The sequence below is a fragment of the Pezoporus flaviventris genome, unplaced genomic scaffold (genome assembly GCF_033815535.1).
Source record: "Pezoporus flaviventris isolate CSIRO_AGI_PZ_B2104156 unplaced genomic scaffold, CSIRO_AGI_Pfla_v1 ptg000036l, whole genome shotgun sequence".
Taxonomy (NCBI): domain Eukaryota; kingdom Metazoa; phylum Chordata; class Aves; order Psittaciformes; family Psittacidae; genus Pezoporus; species Pezoporus flaviventris.
In genome coordinates, this window is record NW_026892584.1 from 28,748,065 (window position 1) to 28,761,803 (window position 13,739).

Below are 13,739 nucleotides of genomic sequence, written 5' to 3' on the forward strand. Positions count from 1 at the left end.
TCTCCTTTGCTGAAGTAAGATGAATCACTATTGGTTCAGTCATGTGATGATACACAAAATGTAGCTATATAATGTAGTGCAGAGAAAGATATGAAAATATTTCTCAGATGGAGAATCAGTCCAAATGAGATTTCTGAAAAGTAAAACTCCTGCTAAACAGCACAGTGCAGTGAACTCCCAAGTATTAATATAGTTATGTTTCTCTCCTGGGTTAGTCCTGTTTCAGTTTTCCTGGTCAAATGGAGCTGTTATATTCTCTTTCTTCTCTCCCTTTCTGGCTCTCCCTTTGTCCATCTCGTACTCTTCCTCCCCTTGTCTCACCCCTCTGCTCTCTACATGCACACAAAGAGTAAGAGTGAGCTAACAAACATCTGGCCTGAGGGTTCAAACACTTGAACGATGACTTTGTGCTTTTCTGATCTCATTGCCTGCAGAAAGAACAGTGCCAGCTGTAATCCCAGGTTAACACAGCTGTCATGCAGTGAGACAGAAGGGGCTCCTGTGTCTGCATCAGCCTTGTCCCTGCTCAATAAATGGCACTGAAAAGCACAGTCACTGAAATCCAGTGCTGTGGACTGAAACAGAGCAATTGTGTGAAAGGAAGGTCAGAAATTAAAGCAGCCAGTCGTCAAACTGAAAGCCAGAAGATTCTAATTCCCAGCCCTGTCTTTATATATGCCATTCCCCATGGTCTTGAGCAATGTTTTTACCACTCTCGGGCTCAGTTTCTGAATCAGTAAAGTGGGAGTAAAGCCCCAATTTACATTATCTGAAGGGACTTAAATAGAAAATATTATACAATTTGCTGAATAAGAAAACATTTCTGGGTCAGTGAACTTGCATCTTTGCTGTTTACTGTGTACCCAGAGCACCATGGAGACCCAAAACTCCAGTGCTGGACTTGTAAATTTTTTTTTGTATTTTTTTCCTAAGCTCCAGAAATTCACCATCAATGAGATCCACTCTAACAGTGTGCCATGTGCAGACTGAGTGATATTTTACCACTTCACTATTTAGCATTTCCATAGCATTTTCCAAAACTCAGGTCACTTCCAAGAAATAAGTTTATTTAAAATGTTGGAGTAGGAAAAATATAACTACAGAAACTATGAGTCTATCTTCTCATGTAGTGTTATTGAGTAATGTTTTTTTTCACTGTATGGATGTTTTCTGTGCCTTTAGTTCATGGCTTTGCTCTGTGAATGGCACATGTCTTTGAGAAGGCTTACTGGGTCACTACAGCATCCTGGAATTCTCTTTTTCTAAACTCATGCAAATAGAAATGATTTGAAGAGGAGGCAAACATCACAGATTTGTAGCAATTAAGAGATGGGAAAGGCCTGTTCGGTCTCATTTATTCCATTTCATAATCAGCTGATGTCCCCCCCCCCCACTTTATCAAGTAAAATTTTAAATAGTTCCAGAATTTCCCTGAGGAGACTGTAGCACTGCCTAATATATAATCGTGATTCTTTCATCAGTTTCTTATTTGCTTTTAGTTATTTCTTAGCACCCACCCTAGAGAACTTGCCCCTTTCCTTAGGGTTTTTGCATTTCTGTTATTTCTGACTGGTCGGCTTTCCAATGTCACTGGTGACATTTGACTAAATGCTTGACAGGCATTACTCTCATTAATGTTACTGGCTGAGCAGCCTCCCTATAACTCAGCACTGTATTCACTGGAAAGGACTGTACATGCTTTCACTATTTGAGTGTATTCAGCTCTCCATATCATCTCCCTGATAATATGTGCACAAGGGAGATGAGATCCATAAACATCTGAAAGTTTTCTGGTGGACCAGCCCACCCAGTTCCACCACTGCCAGCAGCAAGACTGCAAATCCAGCTGCAAGCGAGCCTATTCCTGCATAGATACCTGAGTGCCTCCCAACACCTCCCAACAAGGAGTCTTGGTTTTGATGTAATGTCTAGTAAACATACAGAAGGTCTTGAAGGGGGAGCACAGTTCACTGGGCCCCAAGTGTTTCTGCAAGAATCGGTGCTCTTCCCCGCCCTGCCTCCATGCTGGCTGTGCCAGACCTAGGCTACTGTCAAGGTGAGTGCTCTTGTTTGCAGGGGTGTGACAGTGAGCTGCTGACTCTTTATGAAACAAGGTGTAAGGCTACAAGGTGTCTAACCTCAGACCCTGCAAAGGCATTTTTTCTGTTTTCAGTTTCACATTGGTCTTGGAGGCAAAATAGCTGCACTGATGTAGCTCCAATGCCTAACCCAGCACAGGTAAGCTAGATCCAGTGTTTCTGTGCCCTGACTTTGCATAATCCACAAAACAGATAAGCAACCCCTAGATAAATAGGAGTTAATAGAATTTAAAGTGTCAATACAAATAAAGTGCTTTGGGCATTTGGTTATTGCTGCTTGTTCCCATTGGGCTGTATAAATCAGAACCTAACCTTTCCCAAAGGAACCAAAAAGTGGGATGTGGGAACAGTAGCAGTGGATTTTATTCTGAACTGTTTTTTATCTCTTCCTGAAAAATTAAATTTGTTCTTGTTTAAAATGGAAAGATCAATATGTAGTTTCAGTTATTCTTTAATAGTCACTTTAGCCTTGGCTGCCTGATACAGGCCTTAATTTGGACTTGGCCAGTGAAAAAAACACATTACTTACAAAACATCTCAAAGACATGGTAATGTGGACACCCAAATAATTTCATATCAGTGAAAAGGTTGAACTAATAACTTCTTTCTTTATACCATACACCAATTCACTTTTCCAACATAAATCAAGAGATCTAAAGCAAGCTGCTTTTATCACATGCCCATGGCCTCAGCTTCTATATGGCTGAACTGATTCAGTATAATCTGCTCATATAAAATAAAACCTGGATTACATTTTTCGAAAGCCTTTTTTTTTTCTTCTACACGCTTGAAAAACTTTGATTAACCTTCTTCCACCTTTGCTAGTCTGAGTTTTCTTTTAGTTTTGCTCCTGTTGTGCTTCTGTGTTAGATTATGAAGGGCAAGTGACTCATTTTCTCAGTCATCTAAAACAGAACTGAAAGATTAATATTAGGGACGCTGAAAAGTTACTGATCTTGTCCTGGGGCAGAGGGGTGAATTAGATGACTTCTCATAGTCTTCCTTGGTCTTATTAATGTCTCAGTGGCACACATTAGCTGTACCTTCTGGGCAGACATTTAAACTTTAATATCCTAGTTTACCTCTGAATTTCCCAAATGATTTTGGCCTGAATGCTGCTTTTCTTTGAATTAGGCCTCTATGTTTTATAGGCAAAAAAAAATAAAATAGAGAGTGGCAGCAGTGTAAGGATTTTGGTTGAGGCAGTAGAACCTTAGAAACAACTCCAGTTGCCTGAGTAATTTTTTCTGTTCTAGTCTTGCTTGATAATTCTCTCTGCTATTTTTAGTACTTATGTTACCAAGTCCTCATTGCTTTTTGCCATGAGGGCAGTGAGCTGAAGGAAGCTGCAGTGTGAAGGTAGCTTTTAACTCCAGTTCACAGTGAGATGAACAGAAGGAAAGGTGTGGCTCCCAGCAAACAGTGTGGTCAGAGGGAATTGAAGATAAAGGGCACTCAGGACTAAGGGGAAAATGAGGACAAGAAATAAAATGAGAATCCAATAGTAAAAGGCACAACTTTATTGAACAGAAAAAGTAGACAGAAAAATTGTAATATCCAAGAGCTAAAGCAAAGACAAGCAATGCCAAGATTTGGCTATTCTTCAGTGCCCTTAAGTGAAATAACCCCCCAGATTTTAATTAATCTTCCATAGCACCCCTTGTTACACAAAGCGAAACTGAAGCTTTGCAAGAATTTGTAGAGGGACAGTTTGTTGTAGTTAGATTCCAGATCACCTGCCTTGCAATTATTTTGTTTAGTTGCATGGCCATCTTGTTTCATTTCTGTATAAGCCACGTTTGTGGTTTCAGGTTTGAACTTTCTTCAGGTGCTTTGTAAAAGCCACTGCAAGTTGAGGTTTTTTACATGTTTTGATTTTAATTCAAACGGTCTCTGTGTTACATAACATAAACCACAATAAGCAGCTGGATGACTGCACACAGAGTTGTGGTCAATGGCTCAATGTCCAGCTGGAGACCAGTAACGAGTGGTGTCCCTCAGGGATCGGTGTTGGGACCGGTCTTGTTCAACACCTTTGTCGCTGACATGGACAGTGGGATTGAGTGCGCCCTCAGCAAGTTTGCCAATGACACCAAGCTGTGTGGTTCGGTTGATACCCTGGAGGGAAGGAATGCCATCCACAGGGCCCTCGACATGCTTGTGAGGTGGGCTGATGTCAACCCCATGAAGTTTAACCATGACAATTGCAAGGTCCTACACCTGGGTCAGAGCAATCCCAGGCACAGCTACAGGTTGGGCAGAGAAGAGATTCAGAGCAGCCCTGGGGAGAAGGACTTGGGGGTGTTGGTCAATGAGAAAATGAACATGAGCCAGCTTCAGTGTGCGCTCGCAGCCCCGAAAGCCAACCGTATCCTGGGCTGCATCAAAAGGAGCGTGACCAGCAGGTCGAAGGAGGTGATCCTGCCCCTCTGCTCTGCTCTTGTGAGACCTCACCTGGAGTATTGTGCGCAGTTCTGGTGTCCTCAACATAAAAAGGACATGGAACTGTTGGAACAAGTCCAGAGGAGGGCCACGAGGATGATCAGGGGACTGGAGCACCTCCTGTGTGAAGACAGGCTGAGAAAGTTGGGGCTGTTCAGCGTGGAGAAGAGAAGGCTGCGTGGAGACCTCATAGCAGCCTTCCAGTATCTGAAGGGGGCCTACAAGGATGCTGGGGAGGGACTCTTCATTAGGGACTGTAGTGATAGGACAAGGGGTAACAGGTTAAAACTTAAACAGGGGAAATTTAGGTTGGATATAAGGAGGAAGTTCTTTACTGTTCGGGTGGTGAGGCATTGGAATTGGTTGCCCAAGGAAGCTGTGAATGCTCCATCCCTGGCAGTGTTCAAGGCCAGGCTGGACAGAGCCTTGGGTGAGATGGTTTAGTGTGAAGTGTCCCTGCCCATGGCAGGGGGCTTAGAACTAGATGACCTTAAGGTCCTTTCCAACCCTCACTATTCTATGATTCAGTAACGCAACAACATAAGCAACTATACATACACAGGACGGATGCTAAAACTGATTGCAGACTTGTTATTTCTTCCTGATTTGTGGAAGAAGGTGTTTCTAGTCCGAAATATAAACTTTACTAGTAGGCTTGTCTTACTTTCCTAGCTGAATACAAAATGGGAAAAAAATATGTTTGTACTGCATAGTATTTAAAACAAAATATTCACTTAAAGAAATGTGAAAATGGGACAGTTCAGTATACTGTAAGTTTTTCAGAGCAGCTGCCTGAAACCAGAATTGGTTAAAGAGTCTGAGTGAGTGCCAGTCACGCCTGAAACTTTTGTGCCCTATACTGGATATTAGATAAAATGGTAGTTTCTCTGTGATGTATGCAATTCTCCTTTTCTGGAGTACACAGAATCGGCCCTAAAAGAGTTTTGGAGTTGAATTGCAGTGAGTCCGTTCATGTTAGTACAGGATTTAGTCCTCAAAAGTAAACTTTGCAGACTCTAGCAGGCTACCATGCCCCTCTCTGATACTGATGTGAGTGTATATAAATCTTAGTGAGATGATGGGCATCCATAAAAACTCAGAGGAAGTTGGCATTAAAAGCCACTGTATGAACTGAACTATCAGATACTAACTGCTTACTACCCCTTCTAGTGAAATTCTATCTTCACTAAGAGAGAGGTGGAATCAGTTTAAACCTTGAGACCTGATATCAATATGGTTTCCTAAATCATTGTGTCGCCATATCACCTTTCATTTAATAATTGCTCATTAGATAAAATGCCTCATTCTTTTTAGACACTTATAAGCAATGAAGGGAATGCTGCTGTAGTGTCTTATCATAAAATAGCTTTTGGCATTAATTTAAGACAGATGACTGTTTTCTTATGGTTTTCCTTTTAGCATCTTCACAGACTTGACAACACATCAGGTTGGATTAATATTCCACCTGGAAGCAAGTACTTACTTTCTGCCCACTGCTATTTCATGGGACCTTTCAGGTTTTCTCTTTCACACCAAAGAGGCAGTAAATTGTCATGATTGGTATCTAGGCCAAGAAACAACATTTTTCAGAGCTTCAGTTGCTCTTTTACTTTCTTTGGCTTAAAAATCCGTTTTGGTTTAGAAAGAAGCTTAATGCAATAAAGGTTGTTTGTTTACTTAAAGGAACCATGAGCAGAAAAGCAAAACATCATCTCAATTGAACAGTTATGGAAAAAAAATCCTGCTTTGCCAATGAGCAAATTTAAACTTTCTCCCCCTGGACTGTTGCACTGTATCAAAAGCATTTCCTGTGAATAGCACAAGAAAATTCTTTTAATTTTTTTTCCATTTTAGCTTGATCTTAATGAAAGTTTATCAGAAGCTGAAGCTACAAGTGATTCTGATCTACTGATCTGTACAGACCATGGAGCAGGGATACAGAGGGCTCCATAAAAAAAAACAAAGGCTGGCATCCAATCTTATTTAACCATCAGACTCTGATGTTTATGACTGAGGTGCCAGGTTCTGTTGGGGGAAAGAGGGATAAAAAAAAGTAGAGGTCTTCTTCCAGATACATCTCCAAAATATTTAGTCCTCAGGAATGTCTGTGGTGTTTGAAATATTTTGAATATTCAGGTTAAACAAGATTCAGGGATCCAGAAGACTTGAAATGTTACCATTAAAATCCTTCAGGTAGTAGGAGCCTGGATTCTTGTTGGAAAACTTAGGAGATGCAGCAGGATTTCTCTTAATTGTATGTATGAGTACTAAATGGAATAAAAGACTTGTTTTATTCAAGTCTTCACAGAGCTGGATTTGGCTGTGCTTTAGAATTTTGCATGATAAGGGAGAAAAAAATAGGCATTTCAGAGGTGCACTTTGTTAGAGAAGCTAAATCGTGAAGGAGATCATGTATTGATGTACAGGAACTTACTATACAGAAGAAGGAAAAAGGAGGAAGGTTGTTTTAAATGAGCAGTTACTATTGGTACTTGTGTCATTTAAGCATCTAGAACCTATGGGAGGAAAAATATTTAGTAAATCACAAGTAGCAAAACTTATCCACACAATTTTATTGTAACACATTATATCCTGCAGACCTTTCAGACCCCCACTGATTCTGAATGCAAAAGAACTATTGGATTAAGCATATTTTCTAAAATAAATTTAAATGTCTGTCTTTATCCCATGTATTTTTTTCTGAAGTACAGCCTTGAATCAGAGCTGAAGTCAAAGAGAAAAAAATGGGGGGGGGGGGAATCTAGATTAATTGTGTGAAGGGGTTGTTTGAACATGTATACCATTCAGCTCTAGAAAGGCATTGCACTGAGGTCACAAAGGGACTGTTACTGAAAATTTCTGTATGAAGATGAACAAAAATCCACCTTAATCACATCATGGCTCAGCTGTCAGAGGTCTGATGAGGTTACTTCATACTGAACTTTTTGTTACTTCAGATTGCAAACCATGATGTTTCCTTTTGAACTCTCATATCAAATGCTGTTTATTTTTTTAAAGCACAACTCAAAGTCAATATTAATTTAATAATTGTATGGTTTTATTGGTATTTAATGACTATTCAATTGCTTAATAATGGAAAACTTGTTCTTTAACTCAGTGTTGTAATTGAGTGGGCATATCAGTGAATACATTCTCATGCACGTGTTTTTATAAATCATTCTTACTAATGTCTGAAATAAAATTCAAAAACAGAACAATAATGAATAGTTCAGGTACTAATGTTGCAGTTTAAACTTCTTTGAATTTTCTAATGTCCTTCATTTTTTTATTGCCTTTAAAGGTATGATTTTTTTATACATATTTTAACCTTGATGAATATATCTGCCTAATAATAACAATACTAATAAAATTAAATTAAACTGAATTAAAACAAAAAAAAAAGTCTTTAAATATGTGGTGGGGAATAGTTGTCATTTCTGGATTTCTTGAAGGTCTAGGACTGTATTATAAGAAACCCATTTTTCCCTGTCATGTCTTCTTTTATTGTCCCATTTCCTTTGTACCTTAGTCTTGCTGGCCTGTTCTTTTCACATGTCCTCCTTATGAGAAATTTCAATCCACTTAATTTTTATCTTTTTACAGTCAGAACTCCACACAGATGAAGAAGCATTCTATGCCAGCCATTGGCTGACTCTTGTATTTCTATGAACTGTGGGTCATTCTTTAGTCTGAAAAAGATCTTGTTGCCAGCAGTAAAAGGTTGATTATGTAATATCAAATGAAGCCAGTGCAGTTTCTTGTTCCGAGTAAAGTATGTTATAGAATTCCCTTGGTGTTACAGAACATGTTCTTACCCATCAACATCAAGATTTCAATGCACTCATTGCAAGAAGTGTTTACTCAGAATATCCTCTATAAAGTGGGGAATAACCTCAGTTTCTACTAAAATCACGCTCAACACAGATATAGTAGTAGACTGTAAGTGTACCAGTCTGGGTTGCAGAAAAATTTAGGAGTTCCTAGAGAAATTTAGGTCCTTAAGTAGTCCAATGGAAACACCTCCTGAGTGTCTTTCAGGACCTACACTCCTTTCTTACACAGAGCAAAATAGGCCCACTGCAAGAGACCAAAAATATCCTAATGGAGATATATAATTTTTATGATTACATTTACAAGATTTATCTGGTTTGGTGAAGGAGAGTGTGTATTTAGTGTGTTGAGGAAAGGTCTAATGCTAACTGATCTTAAAAAAAAAATTATATTTGTAGTGAGCTTGACTTGATTACTTTTGTTTTTCTTCTCCCCAGACTAGCAGGTCTGCTTCCCTCTCCTGTGAATGTAAACTTTCCCTAGGCTTAAACCAGTGTGAGATCTTACAGGAAAGGGACCTGTCCTTTAGGTTGAGAAGCTGGGAAAACAGCTGACCCGCATGACCTCAGCCTGTATTAGTCATCAGCTTGTTATTTATAAATAGATTTTTAAAAAATCAATGTTCTATGAATATTTCTGTCTCTTTAGCTTTAGGTGATTTTTTTATATATATAATTTTGATGTTTATATTATCCCAGATGCTCTTTATTAGTTTTTTTATTTTTTTCAGATCCCACACTGAACATGATTCAAATTTTATATTTAAGAATCTGTATTCATAGAAGTACAGAACTGACTCTTGGTACTTTTTGTTGGTGCTGATATGAATTATGAAAGTAGAAAATATCCTTAGAGGTAACAAAATGTCTGTGACTGACTCCAAGCTACTACAGTACATTGTTTAATATTGTGTGATAAATGACTGACCGTGTTTGTCTCTAGTATTTTATCTTTTCCTGCTAGTTTATCCAAGTAACTAATTGTAGATGTCAGGCATCTGATGTGGGACAGAGAAACTGGTACATCAGTGTGGATCCACAGTATGGATTATCAAACACATGAGCTTTACCAGTCTTATTGCTTGCAGCATCCAAGTGTCTGCAGTTGACCGGGTAGAACATCTTGCCAGTTATTAGTCATATTTTTTTTCCTTGATGTATCTGTACATTACAAAAAGATTCCATTATCTGTTTCAGAAAGTCAAATAAAAATGAAGCCGTGCTAGGTTATTTATATGTGGGATTTTTAGGAGTAATACTGCTAATTGTGGAAACCCGTTGCTGACTCCTGGTCTGCCATTATTCAAAATATTGGAGCGCTACTCATCTACTGAACTTCTGCTTATGGTAGCGTAACTTCAGTAAGCTGGAGGCTTACTCTAGTTTTCTACAATATTATAATGAAGTTTGTAAAAGTTGCGCTCTTTTTATGCTTATGACTGAAGAGTTTTTTATAAAAAAAATACTTGAAGCAAAAGCTAGAATGAGTCAGAAAGTGCCTGTAGCTGATCAAAATGAGAAAGCAGAATGATGGCATTTCTTTACTCTTACTACAAACTGAGCTGCTCCTTTCTACTGGAATTTAGCCCAACGCATCTGACCAGTAAAATTTTTCAGTACCCAGGGAATCTGGTCTAAGGGTTTGTGTGAATCCTGTTCTTTTCTGCACTGTGCAAGTTATATGAGCTTTGCTCCAAAACACACTTTATTGAATAATTCTGTTATCCATCAACACAAACAATAGAACTGCACTTGCCTGAATTTATATCTTGAGTAATCATTTCAACTTTCATTTAAGTTAGTTTCTAAGCATCTGTTTTTTATTGTGGCAACAGGCCCAAATCTTTGGTAACTGGACACAAGCCTTCATGTGTCCTTAACATTCTTCTTCCTTTTAAATTTTACTTCCCTTTTTTTCCTATCTTCCTACTCTTAGGTTTTTTAAATCTACTTCTGTTACATCCTTTCAGCATTGATTTCTTATTTCTTCCTTTCCTTTTTTTGTTTACTGGGTTTCTAGTCCTTATACGTGTCTTTTACTACTGCGAGAAAGTTGGTCAAAATACTACTAATTGTGGTTTTGTGTGCCTAACAAACTGTGCCATGTCTTGTGCAGTCACATCTATAGTCTGATCAAAATGTTTTAACATATGGCACTGAGTTCACTCAAGGTGTCATATCCCAGACAAATTATACACACCTTCTAAGCAATTTGGATAATCTAATATTCTGAAGACAGGCTGAGATATCTTTTTCATAGAATTTAACTTCTTCGACCTTCCAGAACCTCAGGCAATTGGATGTATAACTATTCTCCACTTTACTAAAGATAAATCTCTCTCTTTTCAAATACTTATGTACACACACGTGAACTTATGTATTTATAGCTAAATAAGGTCATTAAAAACCCAAAAGATCTAGGATGTTTTAACTATTTCATTGACTTTTCAGATTGTTTTTAAGCTGTTTTTTAAACTTTAAAGGCAACACTGATAGTGAACGGTTCCAAATGGTAAAACAGAAAATTCCCTTCAAATATAACCGGCCCGTAGAGGAGTGGCTGCAGGAAAAAGGTAATAGTCATTAAAGCTTTCATTTTAAACCCATTTGATTCTAAATCCTCATTTTTAAAGCTTGCAAATAAATGTTTCTTAAATGATAATCGCCTGCTGCATAAATGACTGTTTTAATTTTCATTATAATTTGTGTCAGCTTCCACCTGCCATATGTTGATAAATCATGCTATAATACATTGCTATTAAAATGCAGTTAAAGGGACAAAATTCTAAGCTTGCTATAATAGTAATGACAAACAAACAAGCAAAAATTTTCTAAAAAATAAAAAAAACACCAAACCACCAAAACAGGGTGAAGAGCAACAAAACATGTATTATGGCAATTTAACCACTGCATGGTTTTCCTATTTTTATTTGTTTTTAAACTACATTTATATCTTTATTATCAAAGTTTTCTTAAACATATTCAAACCTACTCATTAAACCACTTCCTGTAAGGTTGTTGTTTTTTCTCAATTTTTAGTCTGATTAGCCACTATGGCTATGTATTTCCTAATTGTATTAAGATAACTAATTGATTTTAAAAAATGTTGTAAAGAAAACATTTTTTAATATTTTTATTTAAACTACAGTGAGGGAGGCAGAGAAAGATGATTGTTCTGTCGCTTTTATGCTATGTTTGGAGTACAGTTTCAACTCTCATGATATATTTGTTTTAAATCATGGGTCAAATTATTCCCTAATTTGATCTCAGGCAGTGCTATTTAATTTTGTGGGTTTGCCTGGAATAATTAGCCTCAGATCAGTAAAAAGACTTGTTAACATGCACAAGTCCAGCTGGTTTGAGTGAGAGTTCAGCATACACTCCTGACCTGTTAAAATGGGACTTGTGTCAGAACAGTAATATTTTTTTATCAGTAATTTGTAAGGGGAAAAAAAAATTCTTGGCTGTGGAGCCCATTCCAGCAGCTGTCGAAGGTAACTAAATACAATGGTGCTTAAGCCAGAAAGATCTTCTTGCTCTATAATAACTTTGGTATTAAAAAAAAAACAACAAAAAAACCTCCCTGTAACTCCTTGCCTTGAAGTCTAGAAAAAGCAGAACAGTCTTCTCTTGTTTCCTCTTAAGAAAGTACTGCTGATAAAAAGGGGTGACCTTTGAACTCAGATCTTGCATTTTCTGTGCTTATTTTGATTGTTGACAAATTTTCCAAGAGGGAAAACCAATGTTTTGTAGAATTAGAAAAATCTAATTCATGTTCTGTTTCAAACTTGTCATCAGCTGAATTAACAGATTGATTTAGCCAGGACAAATTAGATCACAAAGGATGTGGCTAAGTATAGTCAAAGTATATTTATATGAAGTCTCTGATCCTGCAAAGTCTTGTGCACACTCAGTTCCCATTGACTTCTGTGAGAGCTGACAGTGTTGCCCACTTTTCAGGTTTGCAGCTATAGCTAAAATATTTCTGAAAGCAAGACAAAAGTATTTGTGTAACTGAAATATTTATTTTTTTTTACCACCAAGGTTTTACGGAATAGTTAATTCAGCTAAATTGTAGGTAAATTTTAGGATGAAGGTATACAGAAAATGCTTGTTGAGTCTCAGTGGGTTGCCTTGTTAATTTACAACATCAAACTAAAATAAATAAATAAAGCTTAACACTAAAAAGAGGATAATTTTGGTGAGTTTGAATTGCTAAAGTCCCTTTAACACTAAAGACAGTGATTGCCTCAGCTTTGTTAAAACAGGTGCATGTCTAATTCTTTGATGCAGCTCATGTGCTCGAGAAACTCACCTTTGTTTTCTTGTATTTTGTTTCAGTTATGGGGTTGGTTGGTTGTTTTTTTTCCTTTTTGTTTTTCCACCAAATCTTTTGGTTTATGTCATTGCTTTTTCAAGTCTGAGCTTATGAGCATGCTAAGGCACTTTCATTTGTAAGCCAACCTGAATTTTTGAACTGAAGTCTACCTTTTGTGGTTATTGATGCTTTGTTAAAAGACAATCACACATGCAGTAGGGTCTAAAAAAGACAATATTTGAGTGTTCAGACATTCTCAAAGCATTACTTGTTTTTAGGCTCGAAGAGTAGAGGTATGTTTTTTGCAAAAGTAAAAGGAAATTCAGTTTTCACGCTTTGTGCTAGGGAATGACATCATGTAGTGTAACAGCTGAGACAGTATCACTTTATACATTCATTCCAAAGTAGATAGACATTTTGAGCAACTTAGGTACCACTCAAATTAAAAAATAATAAGAATGAGTAATTTACCTAGCTGTTCACCAGCCTGCTCATCCATCTGGTCATCAGTCCAACAATTAATGTAACATGGAAACCTTCTGTCAGCAGACTTTATACAGACGATGAGTAAAAGGGTAGCTTGCTATAAAAATGGAACAGGATGAACTGATGGATGAAGGAATAGACAGATTCATCAAAGAGACAGCATATAGAACAGCTTTCTTGCCCATATGAGTTCTTGGCTTGAGCAAGGTAAAATGAAACACTTTTTGATTGACATTTTTGAATTCCATAGATTGGGTCTTCCTTTGGTACCACTGTTACGCTATTTATAATAATGAAATAGTTCATTCTTGGGGAAAAAAAATCATCTTTCTGAAGTGGCATCATTGCTGTTTTTTTATTTTGGTTCTTGTAATTTTTTTTATTTTTGTAAAATGGTTTAAAATACTTTTAAGAGGAGCCCAGGTAATAAGCAGAACATGAAACAGTTTTAACTTTACTGAGATTATGTATGTGAGTAAAACAAACAAACAAAAAAAGAAGTATTAGTCCTAAATTGTTCAATAAAGTAGTCATACTTAAATTATGATAAGTCACAGATGTTAC

At 37.3% G+C, this 13,739-nt stretch overlaps 1 protein-coding gene across 30 annotated transcripts in view; it reads left to right on the forward strand.

The window, feature by feature from the left end:
* Positions 1-13,739, forward strand: part of NRXN3 (neurexin 3) — a 1,041,771-nt gene that overhangs the window by 912,976 nt on the left and 115,056 nt on the right. For all 30 annotated transcript variants that reach the window (XM_061463692.1, XM_061463704.1, XM_061463706.1 and 27 more), the window contains one exon: positions 10,855-10,944. In XM_061463692.1, the coding sequence (XP_061319676.1) occupies positions 10,855-10,944 (90 nt within the window). The remainder of the gene's footprint in view (positions 1-10,854; positions 10,945-13,739) is intronic.